This window comes from Schistocerca piceifrons, chromosome 2 (genome assembly GCF_021461385.2).
Source record: "Schistocerca piceifrons isolate TAMUIC-IGC-003096 chromosome 2, iqSchPice1.1, whole genome shotgun sequence".
Classification (NCBI taxonomy): Eukaryota; Metazoa; Arthropoda; class Insecta; order Orthoptera; family Acrididae; genus Schistocerca; species Schistocerca piceifrons.
This window is the reverse complement of record NC_060139.1, coordinates 1,030,931,087-1,030,956,449: the sequence shown is the minus strand read 5'-3', so window position 1 is coordinate 1,030,956,449 and position 25,363 is coordinate 1,030,931,087. Positions and strand designations below refer to the sequence as shown.

General features: G+C 41.6%; 1 protein-coding gene across 1 annotated transcript in view; it reads left to right on the top strand.

Moving 5' to 3' along the window:
- The first annotated feature begins 6,643 nt into the window (after nt 1-6,643).
- Nucleotides 6,644-25,363, top strand: part of LOC124777516 (dehydrogenase/reductase SDR family member 11-like) — a 78,463-nt gene continuing 59,743 nt past the window's right edge. Inside the window, exon 1 of the mRNA XM_047252961.1 lies at nt 6,644-6,814. Coding sequence (XP_047108917.1) covers nt 6,677-6,814 — 138 coding nt within the window. The 5' untranslated portion in view covers nt 6,644-6,676. The remainder of the gene's footprint in view (nt 6,815-25,363) is intronic.

Here is a 25,363-nt window from a genome sequence, read left to right as displayed (position 1 = left end):
AAAACTTTTTCTCCGGTTAACTTCACTAACCCCGCCAGAATCAGTAGTTCAGTTATCCCGCATTCATTCTTCGGTTAGGCGTTATTACGTGCTCATACAACGCGTTTTCCGAGATGTTCTGAGTCAAGTACTTAAGCACCTGCTAACCGAGGACTGTACAACTGGTAGGTGTAGGTATATACGCCAGCTTTGTGGTATTTCTAAAGCCTGGAATTTCTGTACGAACATTATATACCACGAAATAGCGTGGCAACACCATTACCGTCATCCACGCCATCATTCAAGCACAGTTATTGTTTTCAGGTTTGAATATTTAGTTGACACCGACTTTTTCCCAGTGTTAGATATTCTGAAAACCACTTTTAAGTGCATGGGGAATATTTTCGGGCTAATTTCGTCGTTATATTTAAATTTCTGACTATTTGTAGCCATTTGAAATAAATGTCTGCTATGCTGTGTACCGGTTCTTTGCTATTCTACCAGTAACATGATGGTTAAATAGTGCGTGAATTTGCATAGTAGCATCACAAGTAACGTCTATAGGGCGGTTAAAACAAGCCACCAGTTTTGACAGTTGAGTACGGAATGAGTGGAAGGAAGCGTAGTTAGTGAAGTTAAAATCTTCTGGAGTGTTAGGTCACGTCGTATTTCCTCTAAAATAATCGACGTTTGGACCCCTCTGCTTGGATCTTCTTCAGGATCTTCCGATGTTGACTATTGCTAGAACACAGATCTTCCAATGTCCACTATTGCTATAACACCTATCTTCCAGTGTCCACGATTGCTAGAACACAGATCTTCCAGTGTCCACTATTGCTAGAACACGGTGTTCTAGCAATAGTGGACACCGGAAGATCCTGAAGAAGATTCCAGCAGAGGGGTCGCAACGTCGATTATTTTAGAGGAAATATGACACGGCCTAACACCGCAGAAGATTTTAACTTTAGTGATAACGGCCACGAAAGCCTGCAGCCTTACATGGAAGCGTAGTTGCCAGCGTGAGCTGGGCGCGCCAGCAAGTAAATGTAAATGTCGTGTGACGGGTAGACCGTTCACTGGGTGCAAGTCTTTCGATTTGAAGCCACTTCGGCGACTTGCACGTCGATGGGGATGAAACGATGATGATTAGCACAACACAACACCCAGTCCCTCAGCTGAGAAAATCTCCGACCCAGCCGGAAATCGAACCCGGGTCCTTAGGACTGGCATTCTGTCGCGCTGACCACTCAAGTACAATGCGGAACCTGTCAGGCTCGCTCGACCGCCGACAAAGCCGGCCGATCTGCGAGATTTCTCAAAAGATTTAAAAGAAACTGTCGGGTACAAAACTCGCAATCTCACACATTTCATAGTTTAATTCGTCAGCTTCACGATGAACCGCCTATCATTTCGTTAATGGTCATAGTAGTTGCGATATTTCCGTACTAGGTAAAATGCTGCAAGAAACTCTTAGTTTGCAGTGAAAAATAGGTATCGCTGTGCGTTTATGTTTGGTGCATGTTAGGTTACATGTTACTGCGTATTAAATGTAGTAATATATAGAATTATTCTTTAAACTTGGAAGGATATCGCTGTCTGTTTCCAGTATCGAGAAAATGTAAAGCGTGCCATCACGAACTCTTCCATCAGTGAAAAAACTAGAATGAAATATTCATAAATTCCTCGTATCTCATAAATGATTTGAGATATCGAAATAAGATTCTGGCAAATGATAGCGCACAAAGACAAGAGTGTCTTGTCACACGATTAATGTGCGAAACTTCCATATCTACCGCGATATTCAAGTGACTATAAACTATTTTCAATGAAATAATGTTATTATTAAGAACCATCGATAGCTGGTGACAAGAACAGCTGTGGGTTTCGTAACAATATAAATCAAGAAGTTACACTTTTATTATTTTGCCTCGAAGGGGCTTTTTCAGAAACTATTGACCTGTCTTGCCCTCAGTTATTAGTTTAATAACACACTCTTTCAGGGTTCTGTAGCAGTTTCAACTGCATTAGAATGTCCTTGTGGCGCATATTTGTAACCCCTGCTGTGTTTTGGTAGAAGCAGCAGATTTTAACAAACTTGTCAACAAGAGAAATAAGGTATTCCTCAGAACTCATCAGGATCCTTGGCAAATCAATGTCTCCTAAACTACCTTCTTGGTATGTCTGACAACTCAAGACCAGTGCTGTCGTGTAACATATGCACTGGCTTCTTTTGTCAGCATTTCAAGCTACTCTATTGCTATCAGGATCAACGGAACTCGCAATAAAATAAAATAAGTAAAATAAGTAAGCGTAAACTTTTTTTGTTGCATTACTTTTCAGCTAGGCCCATATACTCTGTCGGATTCAAATAAACATGAAACGGAGGAAGCCTGATAAAAATATTCCCGTTACCATTAGCCAGTTCGCCGACCTGGTAGCATGAAGTCTTGGCTTCTACAGCGATACAAGTTCCATTAACTTCGCCTAATACGTACTAGGTTGAACTTTATCTCATGGAAGATTTCTTTGTACCCAGAGCAAAATATCCGCTTTCTTTCACTGCGTTGTTGGAGTTACATGCATCACAACAGAGTGCTATGGCGTTTTGCCTTTAATATTGCCAAATTCTGGAGAATGTTTTGCAGCAGAACGTTATCTTCTCAGCCGGTGTCTGTGTCTTGGACGACACTTTTATTGCAAATCTTCTATTCAGATGTATTGCACTGTTGATACGAATGCAATGCCAGCACAAAACACTTGTTCACAATACCTGCCGGCTAAAGAACACTTCAACGCCAGAAAGTACGACTTCACAACGGGAGATGGCGATCACTGATGTATCTATTGCGTGACACCACGTGGTACTGTTTATCCAAGTAGTGGCAACAGGGGCGCTTTACCAGACGAAACGCTGGTGGCGTGGTAGGGAAAGCCAGCTCGCCATTCGTGTTACCAGGGCCACGGCGTCATTCCCCCCTCCAACCAAACGCCAAAAGTCGCAACTAATTTTAAACGTACTATAATTGAAACATTTTGTGGTTTATTTCAAGCAGAGTGCAGAAGTGAGGGTGCGAGTATTACTTTCTCGAGAAATTTCACCTTTGTGAATCTGCGCTTACGTAAAAGTGAAGACTTCGTTTATCACTTCTACTGTCTCTCTCTGTATTTCATTTACAAGCATGCATGGTTCTCATTTTTTTATATTAAGTAATACTGTAATTAACTGATTGAATTCAATACTCACCAGCAGCAGGAGTGTACAGATTACTTCATAAGCAATCTTGATTTGGACTTTCCATCTCCACACTCTTTTAAATCCTATGTGGATGTTCTTTGGCAATATATGTTACCCATCCAGATGCATTTTTTGCATCTTCTGATGCAAACGCTACCACTACTGCTACTACTTACTGTTATAAGTGTGCATTTATTGTCACATACCAATAGAACCGCCGGCCGCGGTGGTCTCGTGGTTCTAGGCGCTCAGTCCGGAACCGCGCGACTGCTACGGTCGCAGGTTCGAATCCTGCCTCGGGCATGGATGTGTGTGATGTCCTTAGGTTAGTTAGGTTTAAGTAGTTCTAAGTTCTAGGCGACTGATGACCACACATGTTAAGTCCCGTAGTGCTCAGAGCCAATTGAACCATTTGAGCTTATACAAACAAAACAAACGTCACAACACTGCAGAAAGGTACAGGGGAATTTCCGATCGTCGGGTCGGTTTGTTTAAGTTGGCCAGTCACGTTTAATTTTACGTCACTGTTGGCCCCGTGCAGAACTGTGAACTGCGCCAAACTAATAAGCAATTGGGCATTCTAGCCAGTCATCATGCTTCGATTTTTTTCGGATTAAATTTGTTTTTTCAGTAATAAATGTCGGTTACCGTTTGGGGATCTGGGAGGAACTGAGGAGGCGCCTATCGATCTCGGGGTCCTGGGCTCGTGCCCAGAATGTCCAATAGGGAAGAGGGACCTGAGACTCTCCCTACAATGCGTGACTGCTCTCGTTCTGATTATTTTCGGTCACATTGTGAGCGTGTGGGTGCTATTCTGTTATTCTGCGCAACAGATTAATCTGAGATGTACCCTTTACCCTGCGGCTCCTGCAAGATGTAATTTCCTCCCCGACATTACTACAGAAGTCAGACAGACGCTCCTAACGTTCTAAAGAGAAATGCCTGAAAAACTTTCAGCAATAAATATCTTCTGGAGTCGTCCGCTGTAAGGAAATGACACAAAAATTCACAAAACTTCTTACGTACCTAGTGGGATACTTGGGTACTGGAGTAGTGTTAGTTAGTGTAAGAAAAACATGAAACTAACGAAAATTATTATTCATTCTGAGAAATCACAATGGCACTTTTAGTTATGAACTGAACAAGTTATTTCTGGGTTATTTTCGGAATGTGAAGTTACCTCTTAAAGATAGGATTCGCTAATGAAATTTCTATACAAAGTTTAAGATTGTTATTGACTTGACAGAATGGCTGAGAGCCACGCCTATTCAACCTGAATAATTATCCGTTAGAATGTTGCTAGCTACGGTCGAGGCTGTCATGTATGAAATGCAGTGAAGTGTATTGTAGTGGAGGAAATATGGGGCTCGCAAGAGCTGTAGTGCACAATACCATAAGCTGCGATGACTGCTGTCTGCGCCGCTTCCTGCTGACAGATAAGATAACTCTCGTTCTATCTGAATTGACCTATGCCAATCAAACTCTCCCTACGCCTTGATGAAGTCAAGTACTCCTATCCGCCCCTAGTCTAGCTATTGGCATGGTGCACTGGTCAGATAACCAGTCCACCGCAATGCCACTCAAAAATTCGCTCGCAGGCGTTTAACTATAACTATGTCCGTTCACACCGCACAAGAAGTGTGGAGACCAACACAGTGAACAATGCTTAATCGCAAGGACTCGATATAGAGTCGCACTCTGATTCGCTCTCGACAGAGGTGCTCTCCCAGTGAAGTACTGAGGAGAGACTTGTTCCTCGCTCTTTGAGTATACGTACAAGGGCACACGCTCTCGTTACGTGTTCTCGCTCCAAGAGCGACAAAGGAACAGCCCCTCTCCACACCAGATGTGAAGGGGTATATCTTTCGGTCTCTTCCATTACTCCTTCAGCTCAAGGCGTCAGGAATATCGTCTGCCAATCAGCATTGCTCTTCTAAAACAGGAGAATGACGTTTCGTTTAAGGCGACCAACCTGGAAATCTGTAGCATCGGCCTTTGGCGTTTGCTGTCTCCCCGTGAAAACCTCTAAAACTGCGTGCTATGTTTGTAAAGAATGCGTAGGCTGGGCGCTCCCACACAATGTAGCGGAATTTCTCCTTTAAGCCGAACACGGGGTCGTCCTCCCATTTCACTCGGGCAAAAGCTGTCCACTCCACGGGCGGTGGCCGTCCGATGTAGATAGGCTTAATCGTCCTCTGAAGGGACCGGCCTCTAGGCGTGCAGTCCGCCTCTTCCGATCTAAATGCTCTTGTGGCCATCGTGTCTTGAATGTGTATGTGTACGCCAGCCTCGAGTAAGCAGAAAGGTTAACCCAAGAACTTGAGCATTTGATGACTGTTTTTAAGGAAAGTGGATATACCGAGAAGCATATTCGTCGGGCTATGGAGCTTGGACCATCTCCGGAGGTGTACGAAGAGGAACATAGATCTGTAGCCTTTCTTCCTTATCCTGGAGGCTTATCGTCTAAGATTGGACGAATTTTAAGGAATTTTAACATTAAGAGTGTGTTCCATCCACCTTCTAAGAGTAAGGTTCTGCTCAGCTCTGTGAAGGATGATTTGGGGCTTAGGAAACCCGGTGTGTACAAAATTTCGTGTCAATGTGGGAAAGCTTACGTTGGCCGTTCTATTCACACAGTGCATGACAGGTGTGTGGAACATCGCCGTCATACGAGGCTACGACAGCCGGAAAAATCGGCGGTAGAAGAGACGCTGCCTAAATGAGGGACACAAAATGAAATTTGAGGAAACTGTTGTGGTTGCCAACATTTTCGGTTTTTGGAACAGTGTCTATAGAGAGGCGATTGAAATTCGGTTGGCTGATAATTTAATCAACAGAGACAATGAATTTCCTCTTAGCAAAACGTGGAATCCTGTATTATCTCGCATCAAAACTGAACGGTCTTCGGTGCGGCCTTGATTGCGATATATCGTTGCCAGCAGTGTTTCACTAAGGGCGGCGCCACCTCCCTGTCTTGGAAGGCAGAAACCGTGATGGGCGACGCATGCGCCGTGTACTGAACGGTGACCTATATAGGACGTCGATTTGCAAGCTGGCGTCAGTTCTCAGCGGGACTCATCAGCAGAAGCAGCATTTTCCTGAAGATGGCGACCAGTTGGATCGCCGAAATATCGAGTCAAGTTGATTTTAAGATCCGGCAGCAAACCCGAAGAGACTTTCATGACTTATTACGCCGGGAAAGCCTACGTAATCACAAGTTTGTCTCTTCTCCATATCTTATCCAGGATGATCACCGCTAAAAATACTGGGTTTTTCTGCTGCAGTTGTTTATGAAGACGATAACATATCAGTAATTATGTAAAGTGTTATGTCGCGACAGCGCAGCTAATTTTGCTGATAGCTTATCATGTGCATGTGCGCATATATAAGAGAGTGTGGTCGTAGTCACTCTGTTAGTTGTGCCTGAGATACTGACTATCTAACCGCTCTGTCCACATAGCCATGGGTATCGAGAAGTACAAGGGACGTGTCGCATTGGTTACTGGCGCCAGTGCGGGCATCGGCGCCGCTATCATGCAGGCGCTGCTGAAAGAAGGACTCACCGTCGTGGGAATGGCAAGGAGGGTTGAAAAGATCAAGGTACACATACACACACCATGTGTCCTAACCTATATTTCTAGATACAGTGTTACAAGGAGACCATATGCCAATCAGATGTTTTATTTTATGGAATTTGAGAACTGAAAGTCTTTCCACATCGGCAAGTCTTGTGTGTCTCGCCTTGTGATGCACATAAACTTGGCAGCACGTTCAAGTCTTGCCAGCATGTGTTCCGTGGACCTGCAACGATAGGGTGGGAGTGGTATTGTTGTGTATATGTTTGCAGCTGTTAGTTTTGTTATTGTCTAATTCTTGTGCTACGTGAGTGTGGTCTGAATGCTTACTGTTGCCGAGAGAGTGTTTTAGTGAAAGTGGTTTTCCGTGTAGGAGAAAACTTTATGGAGCATGTGAGGCAGCAAATTAGATTGCGTTTTCCTCCTTCGAAGTGTCCACATCGTGACAATGTGGGTGATTTAATTCGCAAATTCCCGACAACAGGATCAGTTCATGATGCACCACGAACTAGTATTCCCAAAATTTTAACAGAATGGAAGATTGACGACATTTCTGACATCATGTTGCGGAGTCTAACAAATCCGTGAAGTGATTGTCGCAATAGGCTGAAATCTCTCCTATGGCAGCACAAAACGCCGTAACCAAAGAGACGGGGATGTATCTGTATAAAATTACTGCTGCACAGTTATGTTATATGGACCATGGAAGAGGAATAGCATGTTGTGAATCGTATAATTTATCTGTTAACCGTCATGAACCCCGTTTTAGTTCGAAACTTTTACCTGATGAGGCTTTGTCTCACATATCGGGGCGCATTTCTTTTTTTTTTTTTTTATCGTCTATCATCTGACTGGTTTTATGCGGTCCTCCACGAATCCCTTTCCTGTGCTAACCTCTTCATCTCACACTAGCATTTGCAACCTACGTCCTCAATTATTTGCCGGACGTATTCCAATCTCTGACTTCCTCTATAGTTTTTGCCTTCTACAGCTCGCTCCAGTATCATGGAACTCATTCCCTCATGTTTTAACAGATGTCCTATCATCCTGTCCCATCTCCTTCTCAGCATTTTCCACATATTCCTTTCCTCTCCGATTCTGCACAGAACCTCCTCATTCCTTACCTTATCAGTCCACCCAATTTTCGACATTCGTCTGTAGCACCACATCTCAAACGCATCAATTCTCTTATGTTCCGGTTTTCCCACAATCCATTTTTCACCACCATACAATGCTGTACTCCAGATGTACATTCTCAGAAATTTCTTCCTCAAATTAAGGCCGATATTTGATGTTAGTAGACTCAATTCTCTTATGTTCCGGTTTTCGCACAATCCATCTTTTACTACCATACAATGCTGTACTCTAGATGTACATTCTCAGAAATTTCTTCCTCAAATTAAGGCCGATATTTGATGTTAGTAGACTCAATTCTCCTATGTTCCGGTTTTCGCACAATCCATCTTTTACTACCATACAATGCTGTACTCCAGATGTACATTCTCAGAAATTTCTTCCTCAAATTAAGGCCGATATTTGATATTAGTAGACCTCTCTTGGCCAGGAATGCCTTTTTTGTTGTAGCTAGTCTGCTTTTAATGTCCTCCTTGCTCTGTCCGTCATTGGTTATACTACTGCCTATGTAGCACAATTACTTAACTTCATCTACTTCGTGACCATCAATCCTCATCTTAAGTTTCTCGCTGTTCTCATTTTTGCTACTTCTCGTTACCTTCGTCTTTCTTCGGTTTACTCTCAGTCCATACTCTGTACTCATTACACTGTTCATTCCGTTCAGCAGATCATGTAATTCTTCTTCACTTTCACGTAAGACAGTAATGTCATCAGTGAATCGCATCATTTTATATCCTTTAACCTTGAATTTCAATTCCTCTCCTGAACCTTTCTTTTATTTCCATCATTGCTTCCTCGATGTACAGATTGAACAGCAGGGGCGAAAGGCTACATCCTTGTCTCACACCCTTTTCAATACGAGCACTTCGTTCTTGGTCGTCCACTCTTATTATTCCCTCTTGGATGTTGTATACATTCTATATGACCCGTCTCTCCCTATAGCTTACCCCTTCTTTTCTCAGAATTTCGAACATCTTGCACCATTTTACTTGTCGAATGCTTTTTCCAAGTCGACAAATCCTATGAAAGTGTCTTGATTTTAAAATGGGATGAGAAGTTCCGCCTTATGCAAGACACCTTTTTTCTTTTGTTTCACCCATACATGTTTCAGCACTTTTGTGCTATCGTCAGAGGGTTCTATTTTTCTTATTTTTAACTGTAAATTTGTTGTTAATATATTAACATTTGTGTTGTTTGCAACATAATGTAGAAGTTGCATTTATAACTTAATTGGCGAAAAGTGGGTGTAAGCATTAGTTAACATACCTTAAACGATGTTATTGTCCATTTCTTTTGGTAGCTGTTCTTCAAAATAAATGGACAATAACATCATGTAAGGTATGTTAACTAATGCTTACACCCACTTTTCGCCAATTAAGTTATAAATGCAACTTCTACATAATGTTGCAAATAATACAAATGTTAATATGTTAACAACAAATTTACAGTTAAAAATTTAAAAAAAAATAAAAAATAGAACCCACTGACGATAGCACAAAAGTGCTGAAACATGTATGGGTGAAACAAAAGAAAAAAGGTGTCTTGCATAAGATGAAATTCTCATCCCATTTTCTTACATTTTCTTAGCAAGCACGGAGACAACAGGAAGAGCTGCACCACAAGATGATTAAGTCTTGATTTTACTTTAGTCTTGCTTCCATTATTAACCGCAACGTCAGAATTGCCTCTCTCATGCCTTCACCTTTCGTAAGGTCAAACTGATCGTTATCTAGAACATCCTCAATTTTCTTTTCCATTCTTCTGTATATTATTCTTCTAAACAACTTGGATGCATGAACTGTTGAGCTGATTGTGCGATAATTCTCGCACTTGTCGGCTCTTGCCGTCTTTGGAATTGTGTGGATGATGCTTTTCCGAAAGTCAAATGGCATGTCGCCAGACTCATACATTCTACACACCAACGTGAATAGTCGTTTTTTTGACACTTCCCCCATTGATTTTAGAAATTCTGATGGAATGGAATGTATCCCTTCTGCCTTATGTGACTAAGTCCTCCAAAGTTCTTTCAAATTCTGATTCTAATTCTGGATTCCCTACCTCTTCTAAATCGAATTCTGTTTCTTCTTCTATCACATCAGACAAATCTTCCCCGTCAAAGAAGCTTTCAGTGTATTCTTTCCACCTATCCGGTCTCTCCTCTGCATTTGACAGTGGAATTCCCGTTGCATTCTTAATGTTATCACCCTTGGTTTTAATGTCACCGAATGTTGTTTTGACTTTCCTGTATGCTGAGTCTGTCCTTCCGACAATCACTTCTTTTTCGATGTCTTCACATTTTTCCTGCAGCCATTTCGTCTGCATTTCCTATTTATTTCATTCCTCAGCGACTTCTATTTCTGTAGTTCTGAGTTTCCCGGAACATTTTTGTACCCTTTTTTCATGAATCAACTGAAGTATTTCGTCTGTTATCCATCGTTTCTTCGCCATTACCTTCTTTGTACTTATGTTAGCCTTCCCAACTTCTGTGATGGCCCTTTTTAGAGATGTCCATTCCTCTACAACTGTACTGCCTACGGAGCTATTCCTTATTGCTGTATCTATAGCCTTGGAGAACTTTAAGCGTACCTCTTCATTCCTTACTACTTCCATACCCCTCTTCTTTGCGTATTGATTCTTCCTGACTAATGTCTTAAACTTTAGCCTGCTGTTTATCACTACTATACTGTGACCTGAGTCTATATCTGCTCCTGGGTAAGCCTTACAATTCAGTATCTGATTTCGGAATCTCTGTCTGAACATGGTGTAATGTAACTGAAATCTTCCCGTATAACCCGGCCTTCTCCAAGTATACCTCCTCATTATGTGATTCTTGAACAGGGCATTCGCTATTACTAGCTGAAACTTGTTACAGAACTCAATTAGTCTTTCTCTTCTCTCATTCCTTGTGCCAAGCCCATATTCTCCTGTAACCTTTTCTTCTACTCCTTCCCCTACAACTGCATTCCAGTCCCCCATGACTATTAGATTTTCATCCCCCTTTACATATTGTATTACCCTTTCAATATCCTCGTACACTTTCTCTATCTCTTTATCTTCATCTTGCGACGTCTGCATGTTTACCTGAACTATCGTTGTCGGTGTTGGTTTGCTGTCGATTCTGATAAGAACGACCCTTCCACTGAACTGTTCACAGAAACACACTCTTTAATGAATATATATATATATATATATATATATATATATATATATATATATATATATAATGTGAAATGAATGTGTGAAAATGGGGAAGAAATGGCTTTAAATATTATTGTTATTTACTCTTTCAGTACGAACTTTGTTGTAGAACCCTTTTTTTATGTGTTGTAATAAAGATTCATTTAGACAGAATTAAGCACATTTAAAATTACGTGAACTTTAGCAACCCTCTCATGCTGATATATTCAAACTAACTGATTAATAACATTTATGACTTTGAAAATTATTTAAATTAATTTTTTTTACGTATTTCGGCCTTGGCACACATTTTCTAAATGCAGTGGGTTTTTAAATATTTACTGAATTCTTTCCCGGCATTAGCTATGGAACACAATACTGTCTCTGTTAGCATAAAATGGTTAAATATTGCCAAGCCGACCTGAACGTTTAATTATCATTGACAAAACACACTTCACTATACGTTTAAGTTATTTGCTTTAGAAATTGAAAGAACCAACAGATTAACAACTTCAACGTTAATTATCCGCCTATGAATGCACAAATGTAAAACTAGTAATAAATTCAGTCTGCCTCAGGATCGCTGTAAAAGAAAAATATTTCGTAATTCACTGCTAATTTTACCTGCTCCCGATTTACGGGTTTGGTTAATTTTATAGCGGAACAATTTTTTAAATGTGCCGCCGCTGCAAATCGTTCGGTCGCGGCACAGCCCAGCAACACCAACGAGAATCGCTAAAAGTGCTGAAAACTCTTTAATGAAATATCATAGATGACATGGGCAAGCTAATTTACATTAGTAATACACATTTTTGATAAATTATAATGTATTTAGACCACAACAATAATTAAAATTACACACCTTTATAATTTCTCCTCTAATGGCGGCTAAAGACAGATAAGACAAAAGAAGTCTACTCATGCATATAATGCGACGTCACAGGTTCCTCTCTCTCTCTCAGCTCTCGAGGAAGACGACAAAGAATGCACATTATGTAGTGCTATTTACACTATTGCTGAATATTGATATCTCTTTGTAATCTTACAACATTATTTTCCTCTGTGGATATATTTTACATTTTTTCATCGCAGATATTAACATATTTCGTAATTACATTATGAGTACAGAAATATTACAATCATAAATACATCGAGAATATTATTACAGAAAATATTACAATAATAACCAACGTCCTTTATACAAAATTAAATAATATTTTTTGTTAAACAATTACAGTACATACGAATTGCTTCATAGCGGCGTACATAGTACAATTAAACGACATTTCAGTTTATTAACAGTGTGTGTGCTGCCAGGGAACGTTACAAATCTCTGCCTTACCTTCCTATTCAAAACGAATCCTACTCCTGTCACACCATTTTCTGCTGCTATTGATATTGCCCTATACTCATCTGACCAGAAATCCTTGTTTTCTTTCCACTTCACTTCATTGACTTCTACATTATCTAGTTGAGCCTGCGCATTTCCATCTTCAGATTTTCTAGTTTCCCTACCACGTTCTAGGTTCTGACATTCCACGCCCCCACTCGTAGAACGTTATCCTTCCGTTGATTATCAGATCTTTTTCTCATGGTAACCTCCCCCTTGGCGGTCCCCTCCCGGAGATCCGAATGGGGGACTATTCCGGAATCTTTTGTCAATGGAGAGATTATCTTAATACTTCTTCGATGACAGGGCATACGTTCAAAATTCACGAATTTTGTCATCAAAAAATCCACGTGCGTTAAGAGAAACGCGATTGTGTGCAAAGAATATCGAAGTGTGGGTTGCCATAATGCGATCGCGAATTAGAGGACCAATCTTTTCCGATACTACGGTCACTTCCGATATCTATTGTTCCCATAAAATTTATCCATTTATTGCCCTGCTGAATGAAAATCTCCTCATACAGCACACCATTCCCTACGACTGTTACATGAAATCTTTGGAGACAGAGTAACTATGAAAGGTCTTTGACCCCCACACTCACCTGATCTGTCTCCGCTCGACTATTTGCTTCAGGGTGTGACTAAAAGTCAATATAGGAACTGGAGACACCGATAATTCATTACCTGCATGCGATTACATGTGAAACATTGGTAAAGGTGATCGCAAATAAATGTAAATGTCCTGAAATGTACCTTCAAGAAAGAGGAAAACATTTTCAGCACTGATTGTGATATTTGTGAGAACAGTGTATTTAAGAGTAATTAATGTAATTAATTAATTTTATTGTAATCATGTTGAATCCCTTCTCTCATTATAGCTGATGCCACTAGCAGTGAATCCTGGATAGTAACTTATACAGTGATATGAATGTGCTCAAAACATTACGCGTCTTGTGGAGAGACTTTGCGAATACACTGTATCAATTAACCAAAGCAGGACTAGGCGACCCTCAGATATTCCTGAAAGAATCGACTCTGAAGTTTTCCGATCGTCTTTACAATCGTCAAGCAAGGTCGATTTTCCTCGAAAGGGAGCTTGGCTCTGTAATATAATGCCCATCTTTCTTGTGCAGATCCTGCGTGCGTTTCTGCGCCGACGCAAGCTTTTAAATACAGCTGCATGTTGTGTTAGCATTTCCGTGAAGCGTAAAACACGTAAACTTGAAAAGAAGTCAGTAGTTCGAGTGACAGATAATCGCAATTTCTAATGTAGTTTCGGTCATTGCTTTTCTTCCCTGCGATTAGAATACCTACGTCATTTAAAAATGATATTCATCACATATGCAAATTAGCACGTATGTAATTATCATTTTTACGAGAAATGCATGCCTTTCTTATTTGTAACTACACATCACACACAAAATTTCAATTTAATTGCAAATAAAGATTTCTAGTTTCCACACTTTTAGAAGATCTTTATTATAGATACTTCGAATTAAAAAAGACATTACAATTTTTTTTCATCTCCACATGTTCGACGCTTAACGGAAATGGACATGGAACATGCACCTCTCTTTAATATTTTACCTCAGGCAGAAATCGAACCTTGTCCACCTACATGTTACGCCGTTATTCCAATGAAGAGCCATAGGGCTCGCCGGAAACGTGAACCTACAGTCTGGAACGAAAGTTCTATCACAGCCCCCCCCCCCCTCCTCTTATTTGGTCATGATGTGTATTTATATATTGCGAACATGTCGTAGCAGATGTGTACCAAACGTCGATTCTCTACGTTCCAGCCTGTTTAGAGATCCAGAACGTCAGTATTGGCACCACCATTGTCGCGCCACAAAATGAAGCGGCACTATGTCTTGTGTGAAATTTTCCAAAGTATATGCATTGTGATTTCCTTGAATGCATCCTTGACAGCTTACTTCAATTCGTCAGTTGTCTGGTATCGTTGTTTCGCGACACGGTCTTCATTATTCCCATGGAATTGTCGCATGGCGTCAGGTCTGACCCCTAAGAGGTCACTCAATTTGCGCTGGCAGATGCACTGATCCTCTCCCCATCCACCTCAGGGCTAACACTTCATCCACGAATTTTCGAACGCGGAGAGCGTAGTGGGCAGGAGCTCCATGTTGTTGAAGCCAACTGTCAGTCTGTGGATCTCTGGAATAAAACATTCATGCAACATTTTCAAGTAATAACGCTGATTCACAGACTGTGAAAGAAATACGGTCCTATGATTGCCTACTGGACATTGAAGCCCATATCACAGAGAAGAAAACTTTACCCGCTGTGGGAGGGTTACAAACACATCTAGTACTCTTGGGCAGGCTTCATGTCTTCGCCGCATGTCCTCATCATTCAACCCATTTACAAATGTAGGCCTAAACCATTCTAATTTCAGATCGTTTTTCATGTGTGTCAGCATAGTCGTTTTTGGAATTCCAAGTTCAGCAGATCTTCCCTACATCGATTTTATAGGTGGTCTAATCATAGAGTCCGCCACTGCTGCACGTGTTTGTTGTCGAATTGATGGTCGACCTGTCCTCTTTCGATCCAAAATGGATCCGATTCTGAAGAGAGTCTGTTGCCATCGTAGTATCTTTCGCTTTCGTACACCTTCTTTGTGCAATCTTGCCTCAAAATGCTACTGCTCGACTCTTACGGTTTTCCCGGTGTTTGTACATTCATGAGTCTATGCACATGGCGGAACACCTTCTTCCACATTCCAGGTACTTGTGTCCGCCATCAGAAAAAAAGAAAAGACTTACGGGGCATAAATGTACACCATAACCAAAAAAGAGGAGTGTGACAGCACTTTCGGGCCTTACTGTACTCTAAGCTGTCAAGAACGCTCGGAAATCTTCAACGCCGATTTACTCGAGAATTTTTGAGAGTAACCTTGAACTGCTTTGGTTAAATGATGTTTGGGATCTTAAGTGCATGTACCATAAATAGAAGTATAAAAAAAATACTTTAGTCCGTTTACCATGTGGTCTCCTTCTTACAAGGGGAGGCCGCCAATTGTGAAATTCAGATTCGATTCATACTGCGCATAATAAAAGCTCATGGCCAAAGGTGCAATGTGGCAAAGCACCAAGATGCACTTCTCAGCCGTTGTCGAGAAAATCGACAGTTAAAAGAAACCGTTGCGGTGAAATACTCTCTACGATTAATGATATTCTACAGCGTCGTGGCGCAGCGGTAAGCGTTTGGGTTCGTAATTAGAAGGTCGCCGGATCGAATCTCACGCCATGCAACCTTTTTTTTTTTTATTTTTTTTTTAGTATTACACCTTTGGCCATGAGCTTTTATTATGCGCGGTATGATTCGAATCTGAATTTCACAATTGGCGGCCTCCCCTTGTTAGTTAAAACGCTTGTTTCCTTGTCTGCCGGTTGCGACAATGCTCTTAAACGGAGGTTGTGCTTGGTTTAAAATACCAGACTAACTTGCTACACTGGATTTACTAACGAAGTAGCGCTGAACTGCTGCTACACTTCAAATACCATCTTCTATAGATTCCAGTCCCTGGCTGGGTCTATTTACAACATAAATCTCACACACTTTTCCTTTTCTCTATCCAATCCGACCAATTATTCTCTCCTCTTCATCACATATGCCTTCACTCCAGGTATCCACCTGTCTCTCGGGCTCTCTCTAGAACTCTTGTCTGCTACTTTCATTTTGAAGGCCTGTCTTGGTGTCTTGGTGTCCTACCAACTTCCTAACCCAGGGATGGCCAACCGGGGGCGCGTGGGTCCCATGCGACCCACAGCAAGGACCCGTTCTCCCCAAGAATCTATCATACGACCGGTAAAAAAAGAAATTCTATAAAATTTCGTTATTTTAAAGTTATGATAAATATTTTCAATCTGTAACTCCTGCCATACGATGCTATTCTCTCATTGTTCTGTCCTGTATTTTTTTCCCTCTGCCTTTTCTTCAGCAGTTATCACTAGTAGTGCAAAGTATATTATGTGCGTTCCAAATATACTCGTCTGCTTCCAATGTGGTCAGGGTCGTTTGTAAAGTAATCAGACGCTTAAAGCTGTTTTTTACATGAATTAGATTCCTTAAGGAACCGTGCAATAACTTGGAGTTCTAGTTGTGCAGGAATGAGGTCGCAGGTGTTGGTAGCTCTGGACGATACACAGCAGTGATGCGCACTCACACACACACACACACACACACACACACACACACACACACACACACACACAGACACCGCGGGCGGCAGTTTGCCTGATGGCGACCGACTCTCAGGATCTTTCTCGCAATTATTTTTATTCAGCTTATCTTCTTCCCTAAAAGGAGAGGACTTTCTCTTGTGAAACATTCGCTTTGATAAAACATTATTGGAGCTACATTTGTTTATTAAAGTGAATATTTGTCTAACAAATAACTTTTTCTCTCTCCTCTTGCTGCTCTTTACGTAGTCACAGTCAGGAGTTTGCGGCCTGTTGTGCTACGGGCTCTGTGCACCCCTGCTACACGGTATACAGCCGCCATAGCTGGGCATGAGACCGTTAATCCGTTAACCATTAATTAATGAAGTTAACTTTTCGAATAACGGATTAACATTTAAGTTAAATTTAGAGAACACACACACCACTGGTGTAATATTATACAGCATTTATTACTTATACCGCAAACCGGTTTTCGGCTGTTACGCCATCATCAGGTACAAAGATAACTATGTGGTGCGGTGAAATTTTATTGGATGATAGATTTTAAACTAGTGCATCTACAGAGCAACTTCTTTTCCGAAGTTGAAAAATGTCCGTGTTAGATTCAGGAACAAAGCAAGATGGATTGTTTCAGTGTAAACGCGATGTAAGATTAATGAACTAAAGTAAAATATCTGGCACATTGACTAATGAACTACATATGAATTACAAAAGCTGTTCATAGAAGAAAATAAACTGAACAATAAACTATGGTGACATGCTGCAAAGATGTGGCCGAACAAAATAATCTTGACTTTAATACGTCTTAAATTACAAACAGATAATAGATACTATCGTTATTAAGCAGATATGTGAAGCAGCTGTGATTATACAAAGCAAAATTTTTTAACGCATCAGAAGAAGCCAGACTGAAATAATAGATTTTTCCGATGCATAATAATTTGTAATACATGAAGCGGGCAGTGGTCACGGGTGTGGTCCACGAGGCCAACGAACTGTGCGGGTCCTGCAACGAACTTGTGACGTCACACCAGCAGACTTGTTAGCCATACTTTGGGAACGCTCGGCTGCGTGCAGGGATATCAATATTTAATTGAAAAGGAAGCGACTGAAGGTCTTAATTTAGTCGTGTGCTGTCGAGAACTTGCATCCATTTAAAATGCGCAGTCAAGACTTACTAAAGGCGTCTGAAATAGTTACTCGCTCGCTACCAGAGACGGCTGATGGCACTCCTGCAGTTTCACGTGCTGTGACTTACGTGCCACGGCCTGTCTTTCTCCTGGGCCTCGTGTGACGCGACCATTGACCGAAAGACAAAATCGGGACTTCTCACTGCCCGGTCATCTTCGTAGAAATCCACTGTGTCATCGGTGAGGGGGTGGGGGAGTGGGGAGCGGGCGAGCTACCCTAGGTGGCCGCAATACAGCGGAATGGGGAAAGAGTGGTAGGCAAGAGAACGACAAATCACACTGACTTGTTCCGTGGCTGTCTGTTCCAAGGGTCACTTGCCACAATGCATGTTAATGATGTGGAACGAGTCATTTTACGAAATATTATGTGATAGCGTGCCGCTCATTTACAGACTGGTACCATAACAGGAAACAGTTTTCAGTCTTTGAGCACAAGTATCATCTTTGCACTAAACAGTCGTCTGTAGAACAGCAACAACTGCCCAGAAGAAATAATATCGGGCTACTTTCAAATATATCATCTTAGGACGGGGACAGAAAGCCACAATCCGTTCTTGGGAAACGTGCCATTCAGCTATGGAAGTCGATCTACAGTCTACATCTACATCTACATGAATACTCTGCAAATCACATTTAAGTGCCTGGCAGAGGGTTCATCGAACCACCTTCACAATTCTCTATTATTCCAATCTCGTATAGCGTGCGGGAAGAATGAACACCTATATCTTTCCGTATGAGCTCCGATTTTCCTTATTTTATCTTTGTGATCGTTCCTCCGTATGTAAGTCGGTGTCAACTAAATATTTTCGCATTCGGAGGAGAAAGTTGGTGATTGGAATTTCGTGAGAAGATTCCGTCGCACCGAAAAACGCCTTTCTTTTAATGATGTTCATCCCAAATCCTGTATCATTTCTGTGACACTCTGTCCCAGATTTCGCGATAATACAAAACGTGGTGCCTTTCTTTGAACTTTTTCGATGTACTCAGTCAGTCCTATCCGGTAAATGGCAAATGACTCATTCGGCAAATGACTCATTAGGAAACTCACTACACATTTTCCAAACAGTTTGTGCACAGAACTTGGAAAAAAAAATATTCCTGCACCAACCAAAATCTAAGCACGTTTCTCATTACTAATTGTTTCTGTTTGGCGGACATCGGTTCTGATAGTTTGCTTAGCAATTGTGTTCTTCAAAATGTGACGTTATACTCAGAGATGAAACTGTATAAGAATGTAGATATTCAATTGGCAATAGGACAGCCCCGCTTATGTATTGAGGATAAATGCATGTTACCGCCCGAAGCAGTTTTTCTTGCTCCTTTAAAGTATGGTTACAAAATACCAGACGAAATCGAAATAATTGGCCCGGATATTAGGGTTTTGGGGGGGGGGGGGGGTTCTAACATTCTGCGTGGTGTCGTGTCTCCCTACCACTTTCGCGCAACGACGCTCTGAGCGTGTTTTTCAGGGAATTGACTAGTTTGAACCTGGGACCTGTTGCTGGTAAGGAGACGCCAGACCAAACATGACATGTGGAGTTCAGAAGAGTTCAGTGAGACTAGCGATGATATAACCAAATACTTAATGATTTCAGCGTCAGCTCCACTGCACTCCCCGTAAAAGAATCTTAATATTAACTAAATTTAGTGGAAGGGGTTCAAGGCTTTCCTATTTTTGGTTAGCTGGTAAAATAACGTCGAAAAAGCAGTTAAGTTTACCATTGGAAATTTTATTTTATTCACAAAACATTGTTTATAAATTGCAATATTGATAAAAGGAAATATTTTAATACAGGATGATAAAAACCAACTGCGTTCAACAAAAATCTGAACGAATAATCCCTGAATGGGTATCCAAGTTCTACAATGGATCGAAGGATGACCTATGCCATATCACATCTATAATCTAAGTTTAAATTAAGTTTCACAAAAGAGAAAACTATCAAAATGGTCTACAGTGGCCCTCGATTATCTTTAATTACTTATCTAACTTGTCGTAAATTACAGTGGCTGATGTGGCTTCTCAATAATTATATAACAGAAAAATCATGGCGTTTCAGATTTTAACTTACGTAGCAAATGTGAATACCATGAGCTTTAATTGACGATCGACACTAGTATTACGCAAAATGGGGGTGTAACAGATGAGACTTCTGCAGTTCTGAGTGAAGCTTTATGCGCTGTTATGCGGCATCGCGTGCGTTCATTACCTTGTCGTTGGTTAGGCAGCTTCAGGGGGGGGGCAGCGGGCGGCGCAGCTCTACCTTCGCCGTCTCGGAAGCAACTCTCTCCTAACTTCTCGTTACTACAATTTACCGAAGTCGGTTTAAAAAAAAAAACTATCTGGCTGTGTTTTCATCTGACCAATCAGGAGACGCGAAAAAGTCTCACGCTAAAACTTGCACATGGTGTGACCCTTTTAGTGTTATCGTAAGGTCTATACTGTTCTTCTGGAGGGCTCTATCTTATAACATGGGCTGGGGGTGGTCCTGTCGGTTACTTTTCGTGGTGGGGCAATGTTTTTAACGTTTGCAACGTAACAGAGACGCGAAAAAGTCTCACGCTAAAACTTGCGGCTGGTGTGGCCCTTTTAGTGTTATCGTAAGATCTATACTGTTGTTCTGGAGGGCTCTAGCTTTTAACATTGGCTGGGGGGTGGTCCTAGCGGTTAGCTGGCGACGTGGGTGTCCGTCCCTTATCGTAGGGCCTTCTAGCTTAACACGGTTCTGCTCTCGGCTTCTGTTCTCGTTTCTCCCCTCGGAACTGCGTCTGTCTTACGGTAGGAAGGTATGACATGCATTTAGGCATTCTTGTGTTAGTCTGTGGTATTCCATTTGCTCACTCGCTACTCGTATTACTTTGGTTAATTTAATGTCACGATTTATTCGGAGCTATGTGACATACTACTGGATTTGCTTATCATGTCAGGATTTTCATGGAAGGTGTTGGATTTGCCTGACACCTTACAGGGTAAACCGGCATATCTGCTCCGGCGGCAATTTCAGGGGGCACCAAATTCATGGTGGTGGTGGTGGTGTGTTGGGGCTTATGGGCGCTCAACATCGAGGTCATCAGCGCCCTGACACACATTAAAAGGAACGAATGTGGACAGACCTAAGAAAACTAAAGCACACACTCAAAGAAAGCAGGAAAAGAAAGAAAATGCTACATAAGAATGTAAAACCTAAGGAAAGGGGAAACATAGCAACAAGAATGTCACAGGAAATTGTTATTGGCTGGCCACTTACATAAAATATGGGCGAGCTTAAAACTAAACTCCGTGTGAACAGGCCTTGGAAGGCTCAACGGTACCGACCGGCTGCCGTGTCATCCTCTGTCCACAGGCATCACTGGATGGGGATATGGAGGGGCATGTGGTCAGAACACCGCTCTCCCGTCCGTATGCCAGTTTATGAGACCGGAGCCGCTACTTCTCGATCAAGTAGCTCCTCAGTTTGCCTCACAAGGACTGAGTGCTCTCCGCTTGCCAACAGCGCTCGGCAGACCGACAGCGCTTAACCTGGGTGATTGTGGTGTGCGTACTGTAAGACCTTCGGTACACATACCATCAGATTATTTTCACTTGTCGCTCTAACGAAGTAGGCGAGTGTCAGCAATATGTCTCGTGGTCTTATCGTGGCGTGTTTATCTTCTCCCGTTAGGTCAGATGATAGAAATGCCACTTGCATGCTTAGAGTAGCAGATTCACAGTGACCAATTTTAAACGGAACTTGATTAATTTTCACACACATTTATTACAATAATAAAAATCATAGATATTACGTAACTTGATTCTGGATGCTGTTTACAATTGACAATCTGAAGTTCCTTTGGTCTTGGTACGTTAATCTTATTCTCACGTATCTCTGATACTTGGCACAGTGTCTATATAGTTATCTTCATGGCTATGTACAGGAATATGATAATCTTATTAGGCGCAGACTGAAACTTGACTACAGACTAATGCAGACTAATGCAGACTGACTAATTGGGGGTCTGCACACTCGTTATAATACCTCGCGCGTTCAGGAATCACTGCGCGAGTGTGATCCATGAGGAGGAAAGGTTCTATGTTAGCAGCAATCTCATTGGCTGCGTTACATATTAATACGCGGATCGGCGGAAGCAGGATTTGGTCCGTCTCTAAGACCGCGCCATCTCGAAGTACGGAGATGGACGAGCGCTGCGCCTGCGCTGTTGTGCTTAGCGGGGAGCGCTCTAGTGGGAAAGTTGTGTACACGCTGACTACGCGGAACTATGTACACAACAGTAATCTTGAAGAAAAAAACTTGTTTCATAAAGCGCCTAGCATCAAGCGCATATTAATGTGTCGATTGTTCATGTTGTTGTTGTTGTGGTCTTCAGTCCTGAGAATGGTTTGATGCAGCTCTCCATGCTACTCTATCCTGTGCAAGCTTTTTCATCTCCCAGTACCTACTGCAACCTACATCCTTCTGAATCTGCTTAGTGTATTCAGCTCTTGGTCTTCCTCTACGATTTTTACCCTGCACGCTGCCCTCCAATACTAAATTGGTGATCCCTTGATGCCTCAGAACATGTCCTACCAACCGATCCCTTCTTCTGGTCAAGTTGTGCCACAAACTTCTCTTCTCCCCAGTCCTATTCAATACTTCCTCATTAGTTATGTGATCTACCCATCTAATCTTCAGCATTCTTCTGTAGCACCACATTTCGAAAGCTTCTATTCTCTTCTTGTCCAAACTATCTATCGTCCATGTTTCACTTCCATACATGGCTACACTCCATACGAATACTTTCAGAAATGACTTCCTGACACTTAAATCAATACTGGATGTTAACAAATTTCTCTTCTTCAGAAACGCTTTCCTTGCCATTGCCAGCCTACATTTTATATCCTCTCTACTTCGACCATCATCAGTTATTTTGCTCCCCAAATAGCAAAACTACTTTACTACTTTAAGTGCCTCATTTCCTAATCTAATTCCCTCAGCATCACCCGACTTAATTAGACTACATTCCATTATCCTTGTTTTGTTTTTGTTGATGTTCATCTTATATCCTCCTTTCAAGACACTGTCCATTCCATTCAACTGCTCTTGCAAGTCCTTTGCTGTCTCTGACAGAATTACAATGTCATCGACGAACCTCAAAGTTTTTATTTCTTCTCCATGAATTTTAATACCTACTCCGAATTTTTCTTTTGTTTCCTTTACTGCTTGCTCAATATACAGATTGAACAACATCGGGGAGAGGCTACAACCCTGTCCTACTCCCTTCCCAACCACTGCTTCCCTTTCATGTCCCTCGACTCTTATAACTGCCATTTGGTTTCTGTACAAATTGTAAATAGCCTTTCGCTCCCTGTATTTTACCCCTGCCACCTTTAGAATTTGAAAGAGAGTATTCCAGTCAACATAGTCAAAAGCTTTCTCTAAGTCTACAAATGCTAGAAACGTAGGTTTGCCTTTCCTTAATCTTTCTTCTAAGATAAGTCGTAAGGTCAGTATTGCCTCACGTGTTCCAGTGTTTCTACGGAATCCAAACTGATCTTCCCCGAGGTTGGCTTCTACTAGTTTTTCCATTCGTCTGTAAAGAATTCGTGTTAGTATTTTGCAGCTGTGACTTATTAAGCTGATAGTTTGGTAATTTTCACATCTGTCAACACCTGCTTTCTTTGGGATTGGAATTATTATATTCTTCTTGAAGTCTGAGGGTATTTCGCCTGTTTCATACATCTTGCTCACCAGATGGTAGAGTTTTGTCAGGACTGGCTCTCCCACGGCCGTCAGTAGTTCCAATGGAATATTGTCTACTCCGGGGGCCTTGTTTCGACTCAGGTCTTTCAGTGCTCTTTCAAACTCTTCACGCAGTATCATATCTCCCATTTCATCTTCATCTACATCCTCTTCCATTTCCATAATATTGTCCTCAAGTACATTGCCCTTGCATAGACCCTCTATATACTCCTTCCACCTTTCTGCTTTCCCTTCTTTGCTTAGAACTGGGTTTCCATCTGAGCTCTTGATATTCATACAAGTTGTTCTCTTATCTCCAAAGGTCTCTTTAATTTTCCTGTAGGCGGTATCTATCTTACCCCTAGTGAGATAGGCCTCTACATCCTTACATTTGTCCTCTAGCCATCCCTGCTTAGCCATTTTGCACTTCCTGTCGATCTCATTTTTGAGACGTTTGTATTCCTTTTTGCCTGTTTCACTTACTGCATTTTTATATTTTCTCCTTTCATCAATTAAATTCAATATTTCTTCTGTTACCCAAGGATTTCTACTAGCCCTCGTCTTTTTACCTACTTGATCCTCTGCTGCCTTCACTGCTTCACCCCTCAAAGCTACCCATTCTTCTTCTACTGTATTTATTTCCCCCATTCCTGTCAATTACTCCCTTATGCTCTCCCTGAATCTCTGTACAACCTCTGGTTCTTTTGGTTTATCCAGGTCCCATCTCCTTAAATTCCCGCCTTTTTGCAGTTTCTTCAGTTTTAATCTACAGGTCATAACCAATAGATTGTGGTCGGAGTCCACATCAGCCCCTGGAAATGTCTTACAATTTAAAACCTGGTTGCTAAATCTCTGTCTTACCATTATATAATCTATCTGAAACCTTTTAGTATCTCCAGGGTTCTTCCATGTATACAACCTTCTTTCATGATTCTTAAACCAAGTGTTAGTTATGATTATGTTGTGCTCTGTGCAAAATTCGACCAGACGGCTTCCTCTTTCATTTCTGTCCCCCAATCCATATTCACCTACTATGTTTCCTTCCCTCCCTTTTCCTTCACTCGAATTCCAGTCACCCATGACTATTAAATTTTCATCTCCCTTCACAATCTGAATAATTTCTTTTATTTCATCATACATTTCTTCAATTTCTTCGTCATCTGCAGAGCTAGTTGGCATATAAACTTGTACTACTGTAGTAGGCGTGGGCTTCGTATCTATCTTGGCCACAATAATGCGTTCACTATGCTGTTTGTAGTAGCTTACCCGCATTCCTATTTTCCTATTCATTATTAAACCTACTCCTGCATTACCCCTATTTGATTTTGTGTTTATAACCCTGTAGTCACCTGACCAGAAGTCTTGTTCCTCCTGCCACCGAACTTCACTAATTCCCACTATATCTAACTTCAACCTATCCATTTACCTTTTTAAATTTTCTAACCTACCTGCCCGATTAAGGGATCTGACATTCCACGCTCCGATCCGTAGACCGCCAGTTTTCTTTCTCTTGATAATGACATCCTCTTGAGTAGTCCCCTCCCGGAGATCCGAATGGGGGACTATTTTACCTCCGGAATATTTTACCCAAGAGGACGCCATCATCATGTAATCATACAGTAAAGCTGCATGCCCTCGGGAAAAATTACGGCTGTAGTTTCCCCTTGCTTTCAGCCATTCGCAGTACCAGGACAGCAAGGCCGTTTTGGTTATTGTTACAAGGCCAGATCAGTCAATCATCCAGACTGTTGCCCTTGCAACTACTGAA